This window comes from Mirounga leonina, unplaced genomic scaffold (genome assembly GCF_011800145.1).
Source record: "Mirounga leonina isolate KUSES-001 unplaced genomic scaffold, KU_Mleo_1.0 Mir_53, whole genome shotgun sequence".
NCBI classification, from domain to species: Eukaryota; Metazoa; Chordata; class Mammalia; order Carnivora; family Phocidae; genus Mirounga; species Mirounga leonina.
In genome coordinates, this window is record NW_023270807.1 from 76,035,096 (window position 1) to 76,056,323 (window position 21,228).

Below are 21,228 nucleotides of genomic sequence, written 5' to 3' on the forward strand. Positions count from 1 at the left end.
TGTCCATTATTGAGTCACATCAAGATCTTTGTGCCTCATCTCAAGATAGACTGTGTATTACAAGAAGGAAGGAACATAGAGGTCTCTAAACTTAATGTGTTTTAAAGTTCTTCTGTGTTAAAAATTATATTGGCTTGCTTTCTATATTTCTAATAAAGGACTAAGAGAAGTATGCCTCTCATTGTCCCAAATGAGATAACATTATCATTGGATGCCGCCCAGAGACCTGTAATTTTTGCCCCTAGAGAAGATGAAACAGTAACACTTCCTCCCTTTGGAATAGTTGCTCAGTAGGCTTATAGAGGCATAATGCAAGGCAGGCCCCTCTTTTATCAAGTTGAATTCTACCTTCAGGCAGAAGGCTGGAAGCAGAGCAGTTTATATCTGAATATTTTATAGGGCCATTTAATGAGTAATTACAAATTTTGCCTTCCTCTTGGCCATATTCTGTCTCTCTATATCCTGGAATTTCTCTTACTATGATGTAAATATTCAAAGTAAAGCCTAGCAGAGAGAGAGAGAGAGAGAGAGAGAGAGAGAGGAAACCCTTCCTTCGCAGATCTTAAAACATTTGGCTCTGACAGTGGCATCTTGGTGAACTAATTCAAGTCCCCAGAAGTTAGTTTCTACATAAGCTATAGAGGTCACTTTCCTAGAGGTTGTTAAAGTGAGAACAAGAATTTAGAGGCTGAGAGAGAGAACTTTAGAGATTATTCCCTTCTCTTCTTCAGTGTGGTGGAATATGATTAAGTTTCTTCTCCTGGGGGACATTTTGGGGCTTTAGAAGTCTTGTAAAAATCTTGAAAAATTTAATACCTTCTAGTACTTTTTTAAGTTGAATTTAAAAATTTTCATCTTTAGTTGGAAGGAATTTAGGGTATTGTTAATACTACCACTTAAAAATAAAATTGTTAGTTTAAAAATAGTTATATGCTTTTTAAAATGTATCTAAAGGAATCTAAATACCATATTGATTTGATATCCGTCATCATCCATTCCACTTCTCCCAAGAATTTTATCCTACTTTTATTATGTGTGAAAGTTATACATCAAAGATACTGTCACACTTCTCTGCAACTAAATTTGAAATTGTTTCCTATAACCTTAAGATTCTAAGCATTAAAGAAGTTTGTGGCCAATTACACACAGTTCATCAAAACAGTATAATTATCCAAACCATTTTCTCTGTCATGCAGTTAGATTATTTCTACTCGTAAACAGGGTGGCTGTGTAACTGAATTCTGATAAATAAATTGGAAGTGATGTACAGAACTTCCAGGTCTGGTCTGTGAAAACCTCCCCTCTGCAATCCTCCTTGCTCTTTTACCCCTCCACTAGCCTGATGCAGAGGAGTATGTGGCTTCTGAGTATACACACAAGAAGGAAGAAATTTGGCTTCCCGAATCACTGCTTAGAAGAGAGCCACCATCAATCTTGGACACCTATTGTAGACTTCAGGTGAGTGGAGAATAAACTATGTTCTGCCTTTGGATTTTTTTTTTTTGGGGGGTTGATCTTAGTGTTCGCTAATACTCAAATTCTAGCAGACATTAAACAGTAAAATTTTATCAGAAATAACATTTTTAGTGAACAGGTCTCGGTGCAGGGGGAAGAGTACTTCTCCAATTTTTTTGTATCTGAGGGTGAAGGTTATCACTGTAAGAGCATCAGTTTCATTCCTTTTTGTTTTCATAAGTGTACAACTCTTAAAAACTTTATAATTAAAAAAAAATGGAATTTTGTTACAGCACTATCACTCAGTCCTTTGAACTCCTTCAGAATTATATACTAGAACTATTTTATTTTTTAATGACTTACCAGCTGGTGACTTAATTAGATCATCTTTTGATTCCTTGAAAGTGAAAAAATAGAAACTACCTAAATTGCAACAGGATTTTTTTCCCCCTAGTGTCATTCTTTCTCACCAGTATTTAAAATTTTGTCTTTATTGGGTGTTGGAGATTTTATCCGAAGTGCCTTGATAAGATTTAGAATGTGTAAGAGGTACATCTTTGTTAAATGTGGGAAGTAATTGCTAAGAGGGACGATGCCTTGATGTCCTTAAGGCATCTTTTCAGGCAGATCCAAGTTCAGGAAGGAGTAATAAGGAAATTGAAGATCTGGAAACTGATATCTCTAAAAACTCTTGTTTACCAGAGGAAGTCTCTGTACTGTCTGGAAAACAAGTACCACAGTATGAAGACCATTAATTTTGAGACTGCTCCCCCATCTTCATCCGCTTTATAACTTTCTTTCACTTAAGGGGGGGGGCGGTTATAAGTATTGCCACCAGAAATCACGTAGGACAGCTGTATGTTCCCTTAGGGTGTGTCACCTTGTTTTTCATAGGGATGGTATACTCAAGTGATAAAAGGCTTAAATGTGAAAAGTCTTCAGACTGGGAAGATGACAAAATGATATTCATTGTGATGAACATACATAGAATGTTACGTTTAAGAATTAGAGCCTAGGGTGCCTGGGTGGCTCAGTCAGTTAAGTGACTGCCTTCAGCTCAGGTCATGATTCTGGAGTTCCAGGATCGAGTCCCACGTCGAGCTCCCTGCTCAGCAGGGAGTCTGCTTCTCCCTCTGACCCTCCCCCATCTCATGCTCTCTCTCTCAAATAAATAAAAATCTTCAAATTAAAAAAAAAAATTAAGAGCCTAAATATTCATTTCAAGCACATATGAAATATTTTTTGAGAATTGGTTGTATATTAGGCCATAAAATGAACAAATTTCATGAAATTGGTATCAAACAGACTAACTACAATACAAATAAACCAGACCTTTACAGTCCTGAGTACTGGCATCATATTTTGTAGAGTGACCTTCATTTGGATTTCATGTTTTCCCATGATTAGACAGGAGTTAATGGGTTTGGGGTAAGAAAGACCACAGGGGTGAAGTGCCATTTTCACCATTTATTTATCCTACTGGTTTTTTCTCTGGAGAATCCTAGTAAGGAACAAAAATTTCTCTTTATTTTACATCTTAGAACACAGAATATCAAGGGTGTAAGAATGGAGCATCTGCCCAGTAAATGGGGATGCTTTCAGAGCTGTTACAGGGCAGTACTAAAAAGTGTGTTGAGCTGGCCAAGTAGTGACAAGTTTAATATAAAGGAACTACAACAGAGAAAAAACGTTAGGTCTTTTAAAAATTGATAAATTGAAGCTCATCAAAATTAAGCACTTTTGCTCTGCAAAAGACCCTGTTCAGATGGAAAGACAAAGATAGACTAGGAGAAAATATTTGCAAACCATTTATCTGATAAAAGATGTGTATCTAGAATATATTAACTCAAAACTCAACAAATTACAATAAAAAACCATCCAGTTACAAAATTGCCAAAAGGCACGGATATTTTACTGAGGACCTATAGATGGCAAAAAAGCAAATGAAGAGATACTCAACATCATTAGCCATTTGGGAAAGGCAAATTAAAACCACAATGAGGGGGGTCTGCCTTCAGCTCAGGTCATGATCTCGGGGTCCTGGGATCGATCCCTGCATCGGGCTCCTTCCTCAGTGGGAAGCCTGCTTCTCCCTCTCCCCGCCCCCGTCTTTACTTCCTGCTCTGCTTAAAAAAAAAATAAAACCAGAATGAGGTAACACAGTATTCCTATCAGAATTGCTAAAATTAGTGACCCCAAATGCTGGCAAGGATGCAAAGAAACCAAATGGTTCATACATTGATAGTGTGAAAACACTGGAAGATGGCAGTTTCTTACAGAACTAATCATTTAACCCACCCACAAGGATTCTTCTAATCCCTGGTTCCAAAGAACCACTGATTCTTTATTTTCATCACTGAAAGCATATTATAATAAATGTAATGATACTCTATGTGACCTTTTGGGATTGGCTTTTTAATACAGTTGCATACTTCCTTGGAGATCCAGTCAAGTTGTTTGTGTACCAAAAGTTCATTCTTTTATTGTTTAGTAGTCCATGGTATAGATGTACCACTGTGTGTTTAAACATTCACCAGTTGAAGGACTTTTGGGATGTTTCCAGCTTGGGCTATTGCAAATAAAGCAATGAACGTTCTTGTACAGATTGTGTAAACATAAGACTTTTCTGAGTAAATGCCCATAGCCATTGTCTTGCCTGTAATATTGGAGAAATCATACCATTTTAAATTATTGAATAAAGTACACTAACCCTTGCTAACTCATATGGAATAGAGTACTTCATTACTACTTTTTGTTGTTAAGGGACTTTTTTATGTCATCTTGTGTCAGAAAGCATCCATTTGCAACTTAGGAAAAATGCCTACAGGACACAGATATAGAATATTTATCAAATGAATTAAAAATATTCTCCAAACTAAACTGGCCCATCTACTAAAGGCTCTTTAGGACAACGTCACTTTAATTACCTGAGATCCAATTTCAGGGGTTACTTACAGAGGACCAAAAGGGTGTAACTGCCACCTTTAAAACAATTCAGGTTTTCAGCACACAAATGGACAGTTAACCCTGTTTCAGCAGGTTCTTTCATACACAGAGAAAAAAAGTAGGTCTGAGTATTACAGCCACCTAAATTTGAGTTGCTAAAGAATTAATACACCACACACTTTCTCTCAATTCATTTATTTGGAGATAGAACAGCCATTCAAAATGATGGAACACAGTATCAACACACAGAATAAAGTTGGGGAATTAAGTTTAAGTTGAATTGTTCTCATTTACATTAATAAATACCTTAAAAGAAGCAAATGTAGATTTTTAAGATTAAGACACTAATAACATGTACAAGTAACTAAGTTTCTAAGTTAACTGTCATACTGCTTGATTTTCAGGTTGAACAATTGTAATTATAATAAACTATATTTCAATTAGATGGCAGCAAATACAAAAGCATTTTAAACCTCTTCTGAACTGTAGAGTGTACTATAAGCAGTTTATATTCTATAGCATTCCATCATTCTCCTGGCCTCAGTTTATGGGTAGAAGGCAAGCTGGACACCAGCAAATCACATAACAAATTATCCACCACTAATGAGGTGTATAACCTATTATGCATGGATTTTGAATATAAGTTAGAATGCCAAAAGAATGCCAGCTATTTTGGGGAAACTTGGGATTTCCCAGGTTGGTCACTGATTAGCTACAGTTTTCTTCATTTTTAAAATGAAGGATTGGACTAGATTTTACCTAAGTATCTCCTGAGGCTTAGTATATTACAGTTTCGTCCTGTCAAGTTTACCACCTTTGATTTTCAAAATGAACTTTCAAAGTGCCCCTTCTAACCCATGATTACCTGAATTTTTCAAAAGCTTTGTCTAAATCCTTCAGAGTTCCTAACATCTCCATTGAACCTATACTTTTGCAAGTGTTTGTAACGGCTAAAACAAAGTTGGTATGTTGGTATGAAAGGCCATCCCTACCCAGGGAAGATTACAGCCTAACTGGGTATTCAAATTAGTAACCCACCACCACCAATCTTTCTATGAAGCCTCTGTCTCTTAATCTCCATCATAATTTACACTGTTGTCCATCAAACACTCCCTACCTGTATACATTCCTTATCTTCACATCAAGGGAAAAACCTGAAAAGATTTTTCAGACAACTTGTTTATACAATTTTACAACAGCCATGTTCTTTGCAGTCTCTTGTAGGGCAAGGCATCAAATATTTCAAAAGGCAGCCATACATTTCCTTTTATACTTTCTAAAACAGCTTAGGGACTAGCACAATTTAAAAATCAAACTGTCAGTTTTGTTTTTACTCTTAATTTCACAGGCACAGAGCTAAGGATAAACCTAACAATGTCCACTTTTCCTAACTCACCACCAGACTCCTAAATCTCTCCCTTTGTAATTCATTCTAACACACGTATCAATGTGCATGGCAAGAATACAATGAATAAAATGGCAAGCGATAAAATCTAATTCATGCCAGAACACTGGAGAAGTTACATGGGAAGCACACACATACACAACTTTACAAAAGTTGGGAATACTGTTAATCTCAAGCAATGATCAAAGTGGGACTTTCATGCCAGAAGTCCCGTTCAATCAAAATCACGATTTGTAAGAACAAGTGGTGCCACTAGTGTCCAAACATACAGCACAATGCCAATCCAGCTAGAAGAGATTTTCACCCACACCGCTGTCCACTGACTCTTCATCTCACGAGAAGGCTCGTACCTAAAATTTAAGAAAAAAATGAAAGGGAAAGGGTTGGATTATCAGCTATCATGCTACTTATTTAGCTTTACTTCAAAGGTGTTCTTTGTATACAGTTTGTGATTACAGATACACAATTGCTGAGCTAATCTGTTGCCCTACTTGCCATACTACTTTAATAGCTAATGTGAAGGTAAAAATCAGTTTCCTTTAAAAGAGTAAAGGACATTGGCCTCTGAAGTAGCCCTTTTACTAATACTCAGAGGCTCTTTATGTACAGGTCCTCACTTTCTGAAAGTTTGTTAGGCCACTCTGCTTTTACAAAATACCTACGTGAGTAAGGTAAATGGCTTTTTTCTTAAAAGCAAAATTTCTCTTTGGGTTTCTTCAGTTAACAAAAGCAGGTACTAATATAAGTCAGAAAAATGAAGTAGCGTAATACAAACTATAACAAAGTAGGGGGGAACCTGTATTTTTGGCTTAGTAGTCAGAGATAGCAGAGAAATGGAGTGTGATGCCTGGATAAGTAAGATACTGTTATAAAAAGACTTATCAATCCTAGGGACGCCTGGGTGGCTCAGTCGGTTAAACGTCTGCCTTCGGCTCAGGTCATGATCCCAGGGTCCTGGGATCGAGTCCCGCATCGGGCTCCTTCCTCAGCAGGGAGCCTGCTTCTCCCCCCCGGGGAAAAGGGATTGAAAAAGACTTCTCAATCCTATCCTCTCTAGAAAGTATAATCTGTTCAAAGTGTATATATATGGGAACTGCTCTCCCACCTTCAGCCTTTTCAGATTTAAGAGATTCAGAATACATCCCAAATTTACCTACTTTTTGTGCAAATGAAACATACCAAAAATATTTTTCATCTAAAGTTTTGGGTTTTTTTTTTTAAGGTTTTTAAGTAATCTTTATACCCACCATGGGGCTCAAACTCACAACCCTGAGATCAAGAGTCACATGCTCCTCTGAGCCAGCCAGGTGCCCCAATCTGAAGTCTTAACGTTTAATATTATCTGACAGCCAAAGCTGTGAATTACTGAACACTACATGGATTCTTATCACTTAATATGCTGCAGTGTAGGAATTTTAAAAAATACTTATTTTTCAATAGTAAATGCCAGTAAAGTCTGCTCTTAAAATGAAGAATAATCTTTTTTCTACATCTTTTTCTGATATTCAAAGTCCTCTTACAAGTTGTGAAGGGTATTCTGCTTAAAAATTATTAAAAACAGAACTTTCCAAACCATATAGTTCAACTTGAATCTTAAATTGGATCTCTCAGTAACCATTTTGACAAAATTAGAAATTTTTTGAAAACAAAATAACTACTTTCCTATTACCAGAAAAAGATTTATAAATTGTAAAGTGATAAAAAAGCATAAATTACAGCTATGGAGAGTTCTAAGGATCCAATTTTAGAGTAGCCATATTCTTTATATTAATCTACATTAATGTATTTCTCAATTCTGAAAACTTAAGTGCTTTTAACAATAGTTTGAACAAAACAGAGAAAAAGATAATTTATCTTACACCATGTCAGGGATTGGTTACAGTGTCAAAAAAATAAAGCATTGTGTTCAATCAACTATTAACATGGTATTTCTGTAAAAAATGTGTTAATTTCATGAAGCTTCCGATTTTAATTTCTTCAAGATTTGGAAGTATTTCAATATTAATGCCAAAGCAAGGAAGGAAAGTCTGCATTTCTCATACTGATCTCATTATTCATTTAGATGTAAATTTTGGAATACACTGGAGGATAAAAAGTACTTCATACCACATGCTTTGCAATGCAATCATGAAAAGCATCAAAATTTCCACATGCACATGAAATATAATTACCTGTACCAGTTGGTAAGGGTCATCATGATATAGAGTGAAGCCAAGAAAAGCATGAAGTGAAAGAAGGAATAACTATAAGTAACACCATCCCTTTCATTATCTACAGCTCGATGAGCATCATCTCCATCCTCCAGTGATCCATCACTTCTGGCTCCACCATCTTCTATTAATGTTGATTCATCACTTGTTAGAGTCAATTTATTAACCTGACTGTTGTTCGAAGTACGGATGCTGCATAAAAGACAGTTAAGGAAGAAAGAAAAAGGGTATTTAAAAAAAATGATTTTTAAATGAATGGCTAGATTTCTTGTTAAAAAAAAAAATCCACAATTTTTCTTACCTTGAATAAAACACACACAATAAAAAGAGGATCAGTCCTATAATTCCTTGAGCATGCCACCACTGGACAGACTGCCCCTCCTTTGGAACAGTGCTTGTTGTATTGTACCCAATTATGCTTAGTAGACTTGGGTTGCAGTTTGTTTCTGTAATGTAAATTAAGGTCAAATTAAAATGTGAGAACTAGTATAAAAAATAATTTATTTTGGGGGGCCTAGTTAGTTTTTTTTTTTTTTTTTTAACTCTTTATGGCCTTGCATATTCAAAAAATTTTCCAGGAAAAAGGTACAAATATAAGAAAAAAATACTTTGAAACAACCTGTATTTATTGATAATGAGACCTTTTAAACATCATACTGCTAATTTTATAGAAGTGCCCAGAAAAAACAAGTAATGTCATTTTAAACCTCGAGAACTGAGATATTATTAAGCTTTCTACTGATCAAGAAATAGGTGAAATTTAGATGAGCTCTCCTAAGTATAATAAAACTCTAGTACACTTAGGAATAAAATTCAGGTGTTCTAAACGAAAATACAGTGGCTTTTCCTAATATACGTTGTAAGAGAACAACAGTGACTTTACGAAATTTATAAACTTGTCAAAGTATGTTGCTATGTAAGCAAGGTAGCTTATACATAAAATTACCAGTTACTAGAATTTTAACAAATGCTTTGTGGAAATGTCCAAATAACTCTTAATGACCGAATCCGTATTGTTTAACTTTCGTAAGAAAAAGTAAGGTTTGTATTCACTGAAGTACCCAAATGTTTTTCTCTCCCACAAAGCCAGATATATCAACTACCATCTTATTAATGAAACGATCCTTAATTAGGGGAAAAAACAAACAAGAAAAAAAAAATGATTCTTATCTTAGAGCTATTCAGATTAAGAGTAAGCTCTAAAGCAAATTAATAAAATTTTTTTTTTCTAACCACTTAACACCTGAACAAAAATAATCTTTATTTAATACTAAAAACAGCTTTCCTGGGGCGCCTGGGTGGCTCAGTTGGTTAAGCGACTGCCTTTGGCTCGGGTCATGATCCTGGAGTCCCGGGATCGAGTCCTGCGTCGGGCTCCCTGCTTGGCAGGGAGTCTGCTTCTCCCTCTGACCCTCCTCCCTCTCATGCTCTCTGTCTCTCATTCTCTCTCTCTCAAATAAATAAAATCTTTAAAAAAAATAAATAAAAATAAAAAAAAATAAAAACAGCTTTCCTCCAACTATTCATAAAGTACCTACTGAGTTTATAAACTTGAAATCAGATTCAGATGACATTTCATAATTTTCTTAAGTGAAAGGGAACATTTTCTTTTCAAAATCAGTAATTTCTCGCTAATTTGTTTCACCCCAAATGATATATATTGGCTTCTAATCTCATGGAATGCAGTGTAACTGGCCTACAGATTCATTAGAAAGCCCAATTACGTTCACTTGCAAGGTACTCACAGACAAAAATATCTTAATTAGTAAAAAAACAAAAACAAAAACAAACTATACTGCTTAACAATGAATCAAGGAGCATTTTAATAGCTTTTCTTTCTATATATACTATCATAAATACGACTGTACAAATTAGGTGTATTTGTTATAACTTTCACATTAATTTCTTATAATTTATTAGTGAAAGAAACAAAGTGAAAAAATACATAGCAGTACATCAAACATGAAAATGGTATTATTTCCATACTGTTTATTCCTCTAGAGGCTTATTTTTCTTTTTTAAAGATTTACTTTAGAAAAGAAAGCAAGAGCAAGAGAGCATTGGGTGGGAGGTGGGGGTGGGGGGGGGAGAGGATCCGAGGGAGAGAAAGGATCTTAAGCAGACTCTCTGCTGAGTGACCAGGGATGATCTCAGGATCCATGAGATCAATGACCTGAGCCATAATCAAGAGCCAGATGCTTAACCCACTAAGCCACCCAGGCACCCCTAGAGGCTTATTTTTTAAATAGCTTAATTTCTCAAAATGACCATCTTTGAAAAAAAAAAAGTTGTAGAATTCATTAAAAAGAACCCAAGCAAACAAAACATACCCGGTTCATTGGTCATGGCAGACCATGTCAAATACATTGTGTAGACTGTGATTACTGAAGACTGTAACAAACCAGATCTTGGTTGTGATTCCTACAAAGAAAAATTAAGCAAGACGAATAAATATTCTGACATCATTCAAGATTTAGGGAAAACTTAGAAAAATGGAAGTTTCATAAAAACTAATGCTATAAAGATCATACTTGGATTTTTGGCAGTATAGACATTACAGAGGCACCAAGGCAGAGGAGCATGTTGACACTGATGAATGCTTTATTTTCTGAACAACTGGCTGGATGAGTATAATAAACAAAGAACAGGACGATAGCAACTAAAGACAGCAGATAATTCAGAGCTGTAGCTGATAACAATGCTGTGAAAGAAATATAATTGGACAATTAGAATTTATCACGAATATTAGGAATTAGGCATAGGGCCCATTTTAAAAACAATCATTTTATTCAAAATGTATTTTAAGCAACTACCATTGTCAGCATTATGCAGGCTATAAAAGCAGAGAAGAATATTTCTGAACTTTATCACAGTGATTTTATAGTCTTCACACATAGCTCACTATAGTATTTTCAAGGACAGTAAGTTAGGTGACATATTAAATATTTTATTAATAGTAACAGCTCCATTACAAACACATTCACATACATTAGCCATAATTTTCAAAATACAGAAAAATAAAAGGAAACTTACTTAATGCTAAGCCCACTAAACAATGCTTTTCTGCATTAACTAATTATCTTTATTTTTTATTTAAAAATATTTTTTTTAAGTAGTCTCCATGCCTAGTGTGGAGCCCAACACAGGGCTTGAACTCACAACCACGAGATCAAGACCTGAGATGAGATCAAGAGTCCCAACGCATAGCTGAATGAGCCACCCAGGCACCCCTTAACTAATTATCTTTTAAAAATATCTTATTATGTAACAGTAAATCATTATTATTTAATAAGACAACCCAAGTTTCTTCTAGGTAAATTAAAACACATACAATGTGTTTGTTTTTGTGCTAATATGTGCTCAGTATACAGGTGTTTATGCAGATGTGCCTGACGGGATCCACCCAACAAATATTTATTAAATGCCTACAAAGTTCTAAGCACTGGTGATACAGCAGGGAACAAAACAGAAACTCTTGCATTAGATGTGCATTAAAGAACGAGGTGTTCTATAAAAGTGAATTTCCCAAATGACTAAAGCTTATTTCTTTGAATACTAAACTCTATTTTTTTTTTTTTTAGTGTTATTTTTCTTTTCTTTCTTTTTTTTTTTAAAGATTTTATTTATTTATTCATGAGAGACAGAGAGAAACAGAGGGAGAAGCAGGCTCCCAAGGAGCGGGAAGCCCGATGCGGGACTCGATCCCAGGACCCTGGGATCATGACCTGAGCCGAAGGCAGACGCTCAACCATCTGAGCCACCCAGGCGCCCTGAATACTAAACTCTATTTTAACCACCGAGATCAAATACCACAAACTAGCTGTGAGAGAAATACCAGACTAGCAGATAACAATGGATATACCTTTCAATCTGATTGAAAATATTTAGCTGAAACTCAGATCATTTCACATAAAAATTTAGATTTATGGCTTCTTTTGAAAGAAATCAGAAAAAAATTTAAGCAATACTGAGCCCACATTTCCACAAGGCAACTACTATATGAAACTGAGCAGCAGCTATGCACACCTTAATTAGGGTCTTCATTACAGTTCTGTTTGCACAAGGACTGACTATGCACTTAACCCAAGTCTCTTCCCTCCTTTTCATCATCTGGGGCAAGCCAATGAATTCTGATCCCTGTTCTGCAGTATAACCACTGGACTCAAGCTCATCATACAAATCAAACAGTCACACTACTACAAGAATCCCCTTATGTGTTACTGACACAAAAAGGCATCTTTCTACTTATATAAAATGAAATGTTCTAGAGTTGCTTTTCATATTTTTTCTGCATGCTGATGTTTATGAATGCCACTGTTTATTTCTAGCAGTCCTAGTCCCTTTAATATTTTTAACCTGCTCTAGAATAGGAAATTAGGCTGTAAAAAGTACATACTGTCAGCAGTAGCCTTTGCAACATCTGTTTTAGCCATTCAAGGTATTTTGGATTATTTCCTGGCTCTTGGGTATGTTCTAATTGATTCCCTAAAAGCTATCTCAACAAGTAAAGTTGTTGACACAATGTGATAAGATGCCACTCACAAACTTTTCAAGTAAACACCTCTTCACAAAAACTTACATCATAAAAATCTTGATTTCCCTATAGTCTACATATATGTTCTCACCTTCAGAGTTCATCTATCTTGAAGATGCTTTGTAAGACAAAAGCTTACCTGCATACCAACATCTTGAGTTCCCTTCTTCCATTTTTTCAACCCATGATTCATTCCATGAATGGGCAAAATCAATAAGTAAGACTAGCTGTATGAGGATGAAGCAAAAGGCACCTGCCATGCCTACATAAAACCACACTGAAAGAAAGAAAAAAACACATACAATTGAGTGGCTGGTTCACTTTTTATTACTTCATCTTCATACAATACATGAAAGGGAGAGTAGTTTTACACAAATGCCTTGATTTTGCCAACTGCGGTTAAAAAAAATAATAATAATAAAACAAAATAAAACAAGTAGTGTTACAGTCCCAGGTAACAATTATGTCGGTTTCTTTATAAAACATCAACATCACACAATTAAGAAAAGATTTATTACCAGTTGTAAAAGTTCCTTCTGGAATGAAGAAAGCCCCAATAATAATAGCAATCGCTGCAGCAAATTTAAAGAACCAAAATCTAAAAGAAATAGAAATATAGTTTACTAATAAATATTCACTCAACAAATAGTTTCATATATGAAATCATTTAAGAGCATCTGAAAAAACACAGTTTATGTGACTGTTTAGGACAGTTTTAGGAAAAGACAGATTTATAACTAATTCACTATGAGAAAATGAGAATATCAGTTCTCTATTCACAGGTTGATTTTAAATAATGAATGGGTATAATGCTAAGTGAAATAAGTCAGAGAAACACAAATACCATATGATTTCACTCATATGTGGAATTTAAGGAAGAAAACAAATGAACAAAGAAAAGACAAACAAAAAAAACCCCCAGACTTTAAATACAGAGAACAAACTAGTGGATGCCAGAGGGGAGGTGGGTGAAATAGATAAAAGGGATTAAGAGTACACGTCTCTTGATGAATGCTGAGAAATATAAAGAATTGTTGTATCATTATATTGTACACCTGAAACTAATGTTAACACACTGTATGTCAATTTTACATGAATAAGAAGAAATTAAAAATAAGAATGGGGTAATATGTGACAATATAAGGTGCACTGTACAAATGAATAGTTTTACAAACACATGATAAATGCTCCATCCAAAACTGTGATGATAACCCTCCCCCTCTCATGTACTCTCTCTCATTCTCGCTCTCTCAAATAAATAAATAAAATCTAAAAAAAAAAAAAAAAACTGTGATGATAACAAAAAACCCAGCTTTTAGGACATCAGCAGCTTGATGGCGAAAGTCCCTATTTTTTGGTTCCCCTGTTTTTAACAACTAATTAGGCATCCATCAACAGAAGTGCCTCTGTGGAAGATGTGAGATCCAGAAACATTTGCCAAGAGACCCAGGAAAAGTCTTCCACACCTGTGTATTTGGTGATAGGCAGACAGACTTTGGTATGGGCTGCAGAACCAATAAACTTCCCTAACCCCTCCCAGACTCTCCCAGTTGGGGAAAACCTACAGTGCCGACGTGGGCAAATACCCATGAACTGGAGACACTTTATAGAAGTCTAGCCCTTCTGAGGTAAGATTCCTGCATGGCGTGTGTGTGTATCGGGGGTTGGGGTGGGGAGATGAGTTTCAGTCAGCAGAGAGAAGAGGAACTCTGTCAGCACTGCCCCTACACCACGGCAATACAGTATGGACACAATCTGGCAGCAACCTCTCCCATGGGGCAAAATGAGAGCTGTGAGTGACAGCTACCCCAACTCTGTGGGACAATTCTGGAGAAACCCATTTCTTTCCAGAAGTACCCAGATTACTGAGGCAGGACCTCCATGACTAAGGGGAGATAGGAGATGCAGAAAGCAGCAGCTAAGAATGTCAAAAAGCATTAAAGGAACACAGTTTCTGCCAACTACATTCAGGACTTAAGCAGGAAGTATGTTCACAAGTCTCTGGGAGATCCTCAGCGAAGGATATCTCCGCTGGCTATGTGGGACCCCAAACACCTGGAGTACTAAACCCACACCTCCCACTGGGCCGCCAGTTCTTTGTGCTCCCAAGTGTGGCAGAAAGAGCCAATCCAGTAATAAGAGTGCTCCATGATCTGTAGATAAGGGAGAAACCACAAACTTGAGCCGTACTGCCGCCACCTGGAAACAAAAAGAGTTCCAGTAGCCAGTAAGGTGAGTTTTAAGAAGCAGAGAAGTCATAAAATCTTAAGATTTCTTCCACAAAAGGGAGCAAGAAGTGTGCAGCAAGTGTATAAATACAAGATCAAAGAGAACCCCAGACATATATTAATAGGATCAAGAAGAGTATACCCCATCTGAGGGCAACCAGTAGAGACCTGAGATATCTGCTACCTCAAGCAACAACACAAAACTACAGGGAACATGAAAACAAGAAAACATTCCAACACCAAAAGATGATAATCCAACAACTGAGCTCAAAAGCACGGAATCTTGCAATCTAGTGAATAAAGAAAACAGCTGCTTTAAGGAAACTCAATGAGCTACCAGAAAACACAAAAAGACAAAATCGGGAAAAAAAAAATACATGAACAAAACAAGAAATTTAGCAAAGCCAGAAACCATAAAAAATGAACCAACATCTGGAGCCGAAGAATTTGATGAAAGAAATGAAAAATGCAAACGAGCACTTGCAGCAGGGTAGATCAAATGTAGGACAGAATCAGCAACCTAGAGAACACAAATTTTGAAATAACCCGATAGCAGTGAACAGAGGAAAAAAGAATGAAAAAGAGTGAAGAAAGCCCATTTGATCTATGGTATCTGAACATTAGAATAATTAGCGTTCCAGAGGAGAGAGAAAGAAAGAAGGGGGCAAAGTTTATTTAAAGAAATAACGGAGAATTTCCCAAGCTTGGGAAGTATTATACACCTGAGTTCACAACTCTAAATAGATTATGCTATTATCTCCATGCAAAAGACCTTCTCTAAAACACAAACTGTGAAAGATGGAAGAAAAAGAGAGAATCTTAAAAGCAGCCAGAGAAAAAAGGATCTTAATCTACAAATGATCTCCCACTAAGCTATCAGTGGATTTCTCAGCAGAAATTCTACAGGCCAGGAGAGAGGGGAATGACACATTCCAAGTTGTGGAAGAAAAAAACTGCCAGCCAAGAATACTCTATTTACCAGAGTCATCCTTCAGATATGAAAGAGAAATAAAGACTTTCCCAGATAAATAAAAGCTGAGTTCACCACTAATAGACCTACCTTGCAAAAAATGGTCAAAGTTCAAGCTTGAATGAAAAGATGCTAATTAGTAACATGAAAACGTATGAAAGTATGTAACAGACTGGTGAAAATATACAGTAAGATCTAGGAAACTAATTCTATAATATGATGACATGTTAATATTTAACTATAAAGCTTAATAAGAAGTATTAAAAAACTATACTAGGTTAATACATAATATAAAAAGTGGTAAACTGTGACATCAAAACTACAAAAGGGAAGGAGTAAATGGATAAGAGCTTTTGTATACAATTGGAGTTAAGTTGCTATCAGCTTAAAATGGACTGTTTTATCTAAAAGATGTTTTATGTAAGCCTCACAGTAACCACAAAGTAAAAACCTACAGTAGATTCACAAAAGAAAAAAGGGAAACAAAAGAACCAGAGAACACCAATTTACAAAAGCAGGCAGAAATGGAGGAAAAAAGAAACAATGGAAATACAGAACCACCAGAAAGCAATGAATAAGAACATTACTAAGGCCTTACATATCAATAATTACCCTAAATGTGTATATACTAAATTTACCAATCAAAAGGCATGGTGTGGCTAGATGGATAAAAAACCAAGACCCAACTATATGCTGCATACAAGACCCACTTCAGATTTAAGGACACTCACAGGCTCTAAATGAAGGGATAATAAAGGATATTCCATGCAATTGGAAAGCAAAAGAAAGTGGGGTTAGCATACCTATATCAAACAAAAAAAACTTTAAGACAAAAAAGGTAACAATGGGATGCCTGGGTGGCTCAGCCGGTTAAGTGTCTACCTTTGGCTCAGGTCATGATCCCAGCGTCCTGGGATCGAGCCCTGCATCAGGCTCCCTGCTCAGCGGGAAGCCTGCTTCTCCCTCTGCCTGCTCTGCCTGCTTGTGCTCTGACAAATAAATAAAATCTTAAAAAAAAAAAAAAAAAGGTAACAAGAGACAAAGAAAGCTGTTATATAATGATAAAGGGGCCAACTCAATTCTCCACAAAGATACAACAATCGTAAATACATAAATTGTAAATATAACCCAACATCGGAACGCTGAAATATATTAAGCAAATACTAACAGATGTTAAACAGTAGTAGACTTCAGTACCCCACACTTTCAGCAATGGATAAATCCTCCAGACAGAAAATCAACAAGGAAATGCTGGATTTGAACCATATGTTAGGCCAAATGGACCTAACACATATATAGAACATTCCATCCAACAGCAACAGAATATACATTCTTCTTAAGTGCACTCTCCAGTATGAACAGATTATATGATAGGACCCAAAAAAGTCTTTTCAAATTTAAGAAGACTGAAATCATACCAAGTATTTTTTCCAACTACAACAGAATGAAACTAGAATCAACAAAAGGAAACCTGGAAAATTTCCAAGCATGTGGAAACTAAACAACCCATTCCTGCAAAACCAAGAGATCAAAGAAATCAAAAGAGAAATTATCTCTTAAACAAATGAAAACAGAAACACAACGTAATAAATAAAACATACAGGACGCTGCAAAAGCAGTTCTTAGAGGAAGTATATATAGTGATAAATGCATATATTAAGAAAACAGAAAGATCTCTAATAACCTTAACTGTATACCTCAAAGACCAGAAAAAAGAGGGCCAAAGTTAGCAGAAGCAGGGAAATAACAAAGATCAGAGTGGAAATAAACATGCTTCAGAACAGAAAAAACATAGATCAATGAAACTAAGAGCTGGTATTTCAAAAAGATAAACAAAACTGACAAACCTTTGGCTAGACTAAAAAAAAAAAAAAGAATACTCAAAATCAGAAACAAAAGAGAAGACATTACAACTGATACTATGAAAATATATACATTCATAAGAAACTGCTTGAAGGATTGTATGTCAACAAATTGGATAACCAGAAGATAAGGATAAATTCTTAAAAACGTACAACCTATCAAGACTAAATCAAGAAGAAACAGAAAATCCAATTAAAAGATGGGCAAAGGAACTCAGATATTTTTCCAGAGAAGTCATACGAATGGCCAACAGGTATATGAAAAGGTGCTCAATATCACTAATCATCTAGGAAATGTAAATCAAAGCCATTATGAGGTATCATCTCACACCTATTAAAATGAAATGGCTATCATTAAGAAGACAAGAAGTAACAAGGGTTGACAAGGATGCGTGAAAAGGAAACCCTTGTGCACGGTTGGTGGGAATGGAAACTAGTTCAGCCACTATGAAAAACAGTATAAAGGTTCCTCAAAAAATTAAAAATAGAAACTATCATATGATCTAGCAGTTCCACTTCTAGTTTTATATCCAAAGGAAATGGAAACAGGATACCAGAAAGATGCCTGCTCTCCCATGTTTACTACAGCATTATTCACAATACACAAGATATGAAAACCACCTAAGTGTGTGTCAATGAATGAAGAAACTGTGGTACAGATACACAATGGAATGTTATACAGCCACGAGAAAGAAGCAAACCCTGCCATTTGCAAGGACATAGATGAACTGCAAAAGCATTGCGCTGAGATAAGCCAGACAAAGAAAAACAAATACCGTATGGTATCACTCATATGTGCAATCTAAAAAAGCCAAGCTTGTAAAAATTGAGAATAAAATGGTTACCAGAGTATGGGGTACATGGGGGGGGGGCGGAACTGGAAGATGTCATTAAGAGGAACAAACTTGCAACCAGTAAATAAGTCCTGGAGATCTAATGCACAGCAGAGTGATTATAAGCAGCAAAACTGTACTACAGACTTCAAAGTTGCTAACTATTCTCATCACAAGAAAGAAATAATAACTATGTGACATGACTGAGGTGTTGGCTTCCCCTACAATGGCGATCACACTGCAATATACAAATGTATGAAATCAACACTTTGTATATGCTAAATCTACAATGTTATATGTTAATTTTATCTCAATTAAAAAGAAAACACATGTAACGAAGATGTTACATGTGTGCTTAAGAGTGCTACATGCATGCTACTTTGACTAGAGTGTTATCTCAGGGAATAATTGTCACAGTCATTCTGTGATGCATTTTGAGAAGTGTTTAAAAATACATTTAATAAATATATTTGTAAAAGTGCAAATAAACAAATACCAATGACTACAAGGACAAAACAAATCAACTGGTCACAGCATATTTTTCACTAATATTTGTATTTGACTTGTTCATCCTTCCTGTCTTCGGTAGCATAATAATAAATAAGCAATAGCAGATACTCAAAAAAAATTTTATTTAATTATGGGGAAAAAAGAACAGATAAAACTCAGAACATTCAAATTAAGTACCAGAAGTGATGCTCTACATTAAGGGATATTAATAAAAGGGACCCTGAAGTTTCTTTCTAGATTGTCTAGTACAACCAACCATTTAGACAATCAATCACCCTGCTGAGGATTAGTTATTCATTTTGGTTGCACTGTGGGTCTAAGTAACCAAGTTCAGTTTCATGTAGTAAGACTGATCTACCAAGAGCTAAGAGGAGGAGGAATGAGTTCCTCGTTATTAGTTAACAGATATGGTAGACCCTTTTTTTTAAATTAATTTATTTAGAGAGAATGCACAAGCAGGATGGACAGAGCGAGAGGGAGAGAGAATCTCAAGCAGACTCCACACTGAGTGTGGAGCCCGAGGTGGGGCTAAATCTCACCCTGAGATCATGACCTGCGCCAAAACCAAGAGTTGGATGCTCAACTGACTGTGGCGCTCAGGTGCCCCGGTTGATCCTCTTTTTATGATGAACTATAAAACATCATGCACCAGAGATTATACCAATAAGTAACCCAAGGCTACTATTTAATATTTATATTTCTAAAATCTGATATTCTCAGTAGAGACAAGACTATATTTTTACCTGGTCATTCATGAATAACAAAATAAACCTGCAAATTGCGTAACTATTTTAGTTTCTTTAGACAAACTCAAAATAACGGAGAAAAGGCTACCCAGACTTTTGTATTATTCAAAGACATACCCATTATGCACTGCAGCTCTTGGATCACTGCTGCTCTTCACTTTGATCATTAGGAGAGAGAGGAGAAGATAGAACATAGCCAAGCCAAAGCACAGACGGTACACAGCTTTATAGCCAACCAAAATATTACAAGGAACAATGCCTTTTTCATTTTCACAAAATCCAGGAATCTAGAAAAACAGAGAGTTTATGATGTAGAATTTTTTCAAGTAAAAATGAAAGTTCTAGGTAATCAAATAGTTTAAGGTTTAGAAAACAGAAATTTGCTTTACAGTTTATGCTGAATATGTAAGCAAGGTAAGTCTGGAACATTTTCCTCAGATAGACATTTAACTCTCTTTTTACTTTGAGCCCATGATAAACTACAAATGCTGATCCAAAACTGGATGTTTATTCTGACCTGCAGACTTATTCTAAATTTTCTAAAACTTGCATTCTCCTGTGATATGCTGAATTACCTGTATAAGAGAGAAATACAATCAATAAAAGCTTAAGAAATTACATAGTAAGTCAGCTTCTAAATACTGAAGAGGACAATGATGGCTTCTCAAAGCCAATGTGACCTAAATATATTTTGAGTTTTGAGGTCTTATTCTACAAGTGTTATTTTTTTTTTTTTTTTAAGAATTTATGTATGTCAGAGAGAGAGAGAATGAGCAGAGGGAAGAGGCAGATGGAGAGGGAGAAGCAGGCTCCCCTCTGAGCAAGGAGCCGGATGTGGGACTCCATCCCAGGACCCTGGGATCATGACCTGAGCTGAAGGCAGATGCTTAACTGACTGAGCCACCCAGGCATCCCTACAAGTGTTATTTCTGATAATGAATGGATTTGGATTAACAAATAGCTGGCACTGATTTTATTTTTAACTTACAAATCTGAAAAAGACTGATGGCCATTACAGAAAGTCACACTGGAATCAGAACACAAAAAAACAAAACAAGACAAAACAAAAAACCTTTAGTGAAACAAATGGGAGTAGTCCTCAGAACTACATACACTACTCCTACATATGAGGATGAATTATTTCCTCTAGAAAATGTTAAAGCAAACAGATATGCCAAAATATGACAATTTGTGCCTTTAAAACCAAGAACTTACAATTGTATTTAAGCTAATGGGGAGGCACTACTTCCTTCTGCTAGTTCCTACATGGTCTATAACCCTTTCCTGGTCTCACTTAAATCTCACCTTTCCAACCCAGTTTAAGCCCTATGGCAGTATGTACTTACCTATACTCACTTGCAACATGTACTCAACTAGGCATCCTTAATTATCCCACTCCCTTGTATGAGAGCAGGACACACCTGGAGAATTCCCATCATTAAGTTAATTCAACCACCTAGTTTAGTCAGGTTAGGCTAGTTCAGTAACAACCCCCAAATATCAGTGGCTTAAAACAGCGAAGGCATAGT

At 35.9% G+C, this 21,228-nt stretch overlaps 2 protein-coding genes across 3 annotated transcripts in view; one reads left to right on the plus strand and one right to left on the minus strand.

Annotated features, from left to right (window-relative positions):
- HSF2 (heat shock transcription factor 2) overlaps nucleotides 1–1,655 on the plus strand; it is a 34,998-nt gene extending 33,343 nt beyond the window's left edge. Inside the window, exon 13 of the mRNA XM_034990479.1 lies at nucleotides 1,339–1,655. Coding sequence (XP_034846370.1) covers nucleotides 1,339–1,343 — 5 coding nt within the window. The 3' untranslated portion in view covers nucleotides 1,344–1,655. The remainder of the gene's footprint in view (nucleotides 1–1,338) is intronic.
- Nucleotides 1,656–4,580: 2,925 nt separating this feature from the next.
- The window catches only part of SERINC1 (serine incorporator 1), a 35,787-nt gene continuing 19,139 nt past the window's right edge, over nucleotides 4,581–21,228 (minus strand). The window contains exons 3-10 of one of the 2 annotated variants that reach the window (XM_034990481.1): nucleotides 19,817–19,986; nucleotides 13,069–13,148; nucleotides 12,690–12,827; nucleotides 10,548–10,717; nucleotides 10,347–10,437; nucleotides 8,318–8,462; nucleotides 7,978–8,208; nucleotides 4,581–6,156 (exon numbers count right to left, since the gene is read on the minus strand). In XM_034990481.1, coding sequence (XP_034846372.1) covers nucleotides 6,021–6,156; nucleotides 7,978–8,208; nucleotides 8,318–8,462; nucleotides 10,347–10,437; nucleotides 10,548–10,717; nucleotides 12,690–12,827; nucleotides 13,069–13,148; nucleotides 19,817–19,986 — 1,161 coding nt within the window. In that variant the 3' untranslated portion in view covers nucleotides 4,581–6,020. The remainder of the gene's footprint in view (nucleotides 6,157–7,977; nucleotides 8,209–8,317; nucleotides 8,463–10,346; nucleotides 10,438–10,547; nucleotides 10,718–12,689; nucleotides 12,828–13,068; nucleotides 13,149–19,816; nucleotides 19,987–21,228) is intronic. The other variant, XM_034990482.1, reaches the window with a different exon arrangement.